This window comes from Rana temporaria, chromosome 1 (genome assembly GCF_905171775.1).
Source record: "Rana temporaria chromosome 1, aRanTem1.1, whole genome shotgun sequence".
In the NCBI taxonomy this organism is placed as follows: Eukaryota; Metazoa; Chordata; class Amphibia; order Anura; family Ranidae; genus Rana; species Rana temporaria.
In genome coordinates, this window is record NC_053489.1 from 422,385,197 (window position 1) to 422,389,672 (window position 4,476).

The following is a 4,476-nucleotide window of genomic DNA, read 5'->3' on the forward strand; positions in this document are numbered from 1 at the left end:
TTGTTTTCAGGGCCGGTGCAAGGATTTCTGCCTACACAAGCGAAGCTCCATTTTGGCGCCCCCCCCCCCCCCAACGGCCACCCACCTCCCTTGCAAAAATGTTTCTTTCAATAATTTTTTTATATAAAAAAACACACTAATTTGTGCTTTTGTTAAGTGCATTTTTATTAACGATTTAACAAAATAAGTTATACAGCTATAAAACAAATTTTTTACCAATAAGTGCAGGAAATAGTGCAAACAGACTTGTAAAAGTGCAGGAAATAGTAGTGCACACAAACAGTACAACACTGAAACGGCCTATTCAAGGCAAAATATTACCATTAAATTAACATTACCAATGAGCAAAAATGCAGGAAATAGTGCAAACAGACTTGTAGAAGTGCAGGAAATAGTACTGCACACAAACAGTACAACACTAAAACGGCCTATTCAAGGCAAAATATTACCATTAAATTAACATTACCATTTATCAATGAGCAAAAATGCAGGAAATAGTGCAAACAGACTATAAAACAAATTTTTTACCAATAAGTGCAGGAAATAGTGCAAACAGACTTGTAAAAGTGCAGGAAATAGTAGTGCACACAAACAGTACAACACTGAAACGGCCTATTCAAGGCAAAATATTACCATTAAATTAACATTACCAATGAGCAAAAATGCAGGAAATAGTGCAAACAGACTTGTAGAAGTGCAGGAAATAGTACTGCACACAAACAGTACAACACTAAAACGGCCTATTCAAGGCAAAAAATTACCATTATTGGTTAAAAGAAGAGCAATAAGTGCATATAAACATATTTTCAAACTATAATATCAGAACATGAGTTTTTTGAGAACATGAGATTTTTAGGACCTTCAGTCCTATTCAACACCAAAGATAACACACACTGATAACGTACAGATAATGTACTAAGCGGCCATACTAGTCGGCAGCCAAGCCATGCCAAGAACACAAGTTTCCAGAGATTTAACTGAATGCAATTCAACTAATGTGCTAGATAATGTAAACATTCAAAGTGAGCACTATAAAAATCTAACCTTTCTTGCTTTTGCGCTCACAAAATCAGAAAGCAAAGTCTGAAAATCAATGTCCTGTACAATACTTTTTTCAATAGAAATCATTGCAAGTCCCACCAATCTCTCTTGTGACATTGTTGAACGTAGATAATTTTTTATTAATTTGAGCTTTGAAAAGCTTCGTTCACCAGATGCAACAGATATCGGCAATGTCAATAATATCCGCAGTGCTATGGAGACATTGGGAGCAAAGTCATTTTTAAGTGCATATGCTAAAATGTGTGTAGGGGTCATTGTCGGTTTCAAGATAGGAGCCAATATGGTGAGTTCTTCACATAACTGTGCTCCATCCAGATCAGTATCTTCTGAGTTTTCATCAGTCAATACACTCTGCAAATCCAGACAATACTTCAGAAGTGTTTCATGTGGTACATTTGTAAGTTTCTGGATATTATAAAGAAACTGAAAGTGCTTGCTGTGATGCTTGATTTGCTCAAATCTCTCATCAAGAGAATTAAAACAAACATCCAAAATACTAAAGAAGCACTCAACTTTAAATTTTTTTGCAGGATCGTCAATCGGTTCATCTTCACCTTCATAACAAAACATTCTCTTTTTCTTTATTTGCCGCAGTAATGCAGGAAAAACAGGCTCAATTTCCATTTCTGTGGCTAGCTCTTTAGCCTCGTCCAGCAAATTTTCAAATCCTTGATCTGATCGATATTCTTTTAAAAAGGTTGTTGTAGATTCCAAAATATCGATCACATCTGGAAGGTACATGCTTTTGCTTTGAAGCAGCTTGCTGACAAAGTTAATTCTCTTTAGAATGTTGTACCACAATACAATGAAACATAAAAATTTGTAGTTATTTAGCTCTTTTGCAAGGGATTCCGCCTCAGATTGTGCCATTGCTGTGTGCGAGCTATCCTTAGAAATACTTGTCAAGGCATCATAGATTTCTCCAACCTGGAACCGAAATGGCCGAACAGCATCTATTCGTGAAGACCATCTGGTATCAGACAAAGGTTTAACTGTTAGTATTCCAATGTACTTCTTCAAGACATTCCAACGGAGTGTAGATCCCGACAAAAAAACATATATTTTTTGCACAACAGAAAAGAATGTTGCTCCATCCCTACATGACATGGCCGCATCATTCACCACAAGATTTAATGTATGAGCACTGCAGGGAACATAAAAGGCCCGCGAGTTTAAATCAAGGATCCTCTTCTGAACCCCCTGGTGTTTGCCCTTCATGTTGGAACCATTATCATAGCCTTGTCCTCTCATATCACTAAGTGGAATATTTTGTTTTTTAAGTTCTGTCAAAATTGCCTTGGTCAGACCTTCTCCAGTTGAGCTTTGGATTTTGATAAAGCCAAGAAATCTTTCTTCTATACAGACCTCTGGTTCAGCAGTAGGAGACCCCCCTTCTTTGATGGACACAAATCAAACAATTATAGTCATTTGTTCAATATGTGAAATGTCTGGGGTGCAATCAAGTATTATAGAATAATACTTTGCAGCTTTCAGTGAGTGCTGTATTTGTTTAGTTATTTCTTTGGCTATAAGGCCGATTAGTTCATTTTGAATGTCCTTCCCCAAATAATGATGTACAATTTCCTTATTTTTGATACGCTTCAGATGTTCCTGCATAACCGTATCAAATGTGGCAAGCATTTCTACCAGTTGAAGAAAATTTCCATTATTTTCACTATGTAATGTGTCATTGCTACCTCTAAAAGCCAAGCACTGGCGACCAAGGTATGTTACAATGGCTACAAGCCTCTTTACAACATTTTGCCAATGTTGTGTTTCTGCTGTCAAAAATCTCTGGTATGCAGCATCTATTGTTTTTCCTGATCCAAATCTTCTAGAGAGTTCATTCCAGTCTCTTACAGCAACAAGATGAGAATGTGACATTTCATGACTGTGAAGGGTTTGAGACAAATTCCTCCAATCATCGTAGCCTCCGCTTGTCAAACTTGTTGTTATTTTAGTTGCAAAAAGCTTACAACAAAAACAAAAAACTTTATCCAGCTTAACAGAATAAACAAGCCAGTTTCTATAGGTTTCTTCTCCGTTTGGCAGTTGTCTCTTATAATTTGCTTTAGTAAAGCGTCTATTAGACGCATCTTTGGGAAAATAAAAATTAGCTTTTTGCTTTGTAGGACCTTTCCTGACAATAGCATCCCTTAGTGAGGGGGTGAGAACAGTCGGCCAATTAGCAGGATCAGACAAATCAAGAGTCTCCAAAGTAGAACATTGTTCCTCTTGCTCCATTTCTGCTTCACTTGATCCTTCTGTATCAACAGTCTTTTCAAGGCGAGGAGATGGTACGTATGATGATGTAGAAGCCGGTTGCTCGTCACCTACTTCTTGTCTTTTCTCAGCACTTGCATCATGAAGATTAGCAGGTGTGACAGGCTGTTGGTCTGATACAACTGATGTGAAAGATTGTTCATCCATAGCTACGTGAACTTGATCATCTTCCACACTGGAAACTGTTTCTGATGCAGGAGCATCTTCCTCTCTGGGTTTGTGAGAGGTCAAGAACTTCATTAAATCTCCAGACATCTGCTTCCCAGCCTTTTCTTTATCAGCTCGTCTCCTTCTGAAGCCCGCTCCTGATAATTTCTTTTCTTTAAATAGTTTTGGCATTTTGATTGTAGTTTTCCAGCTATGTGAACAAGAACATATTTGTATAATTTTTCAGAACAGGCTCCTTACTAACGCCTGCTGTGTAGTGTGCTGCAGAAAATTATATGCACTATAATAATCAAATATTCCAATTGCCAAGTAAGGGTAAAGCAATAAAGAAGTTTTGACCATGTGAAACTACAGCTTCCAGCATGATCTAAGCCAGTGGTGTCCAAACTACCGCCTTCCAGATGTTGCAAAATTCCAACTCCCAGTATGCCTGAACAGCCTAATGCTGTCCGGGCATGCTGAAGGCTGTCTGGGCATGCTGAGAGTTGTAGTTTTGCAACATCTGGAAGGCTGCAGTTTGGACACCACTCATCTAAACAGTGGTAAGGGTATACATGGAGTTGTAGTTTCACTAATCATAACTGCAGAAATGTGACTAAAGCACTGCATAGTCAGGCAAAAATACACCAGGATATCAGTAACTCACCATCTATGTAATTTATTTTATTGTTCCTCTCAATCTGGTCCAGACCATCATGCATTCTTCTAGCTACACACCGAACCCTCTGAATATAATAATACCACATACTGCCACATTCTGAAGTCCCTAAAACCACGCCACACCAGAAATTCTTAGTATAATATACACTATACTACTAAATGTAAAACATACTGTACCCCAAAAATTAATTATATAGCAAGAGAGGGCAGAAGTCCTTTGTAGCACAAAACGAGCGTGGTCTTGTATTGCCTCTGTGTAATTGACCAAGACCCACAACTGTATGTAACCTTTGCATAATAAAA

At 37.9% G+C, this 4,476-nt stretch overlaps 2 protein-coding genes across 2 annotated transcripts; both read right to left on the minus strand.

Moving 5' to 3' along the window:
• Positions 1-221: 221 nt before the first annotated feature.
• Positions 222-2,439, minus strand: LOC120924958 (zinc finger MYM-type protein 1-like). Its single transcript, XM_040335894.1, has one exon. It carries the CDS (start codon positions 2,311-2,313, stop codon positions 1,030-1,032), a length of 1,284 nt encoding a protein of 427 aa, XP_040191828.1. The 5' UTR covers positions 2,314-2,439; the 3' UTR covers positions 222-1,029.
• Positions 2,440-2,472: 33 nt separating this feature from the next.
• Positions 2,473-3,696, minus strand: LOC120931621 (zinc finger MYM-type protein 5-like). Its single transcript, XM_040343246.1, has one exon. It carries the CDS (start codon positions 3,682-3,684, stop codon positions 2,473-2,475), a length of 1,212 nt encoding a protein of 403 aa, XP_040199180.1. The 5' UTR covers positions 3,685-3,696.
• Positions 3,697-4,476: the final 780 nt, after the last annotated feature.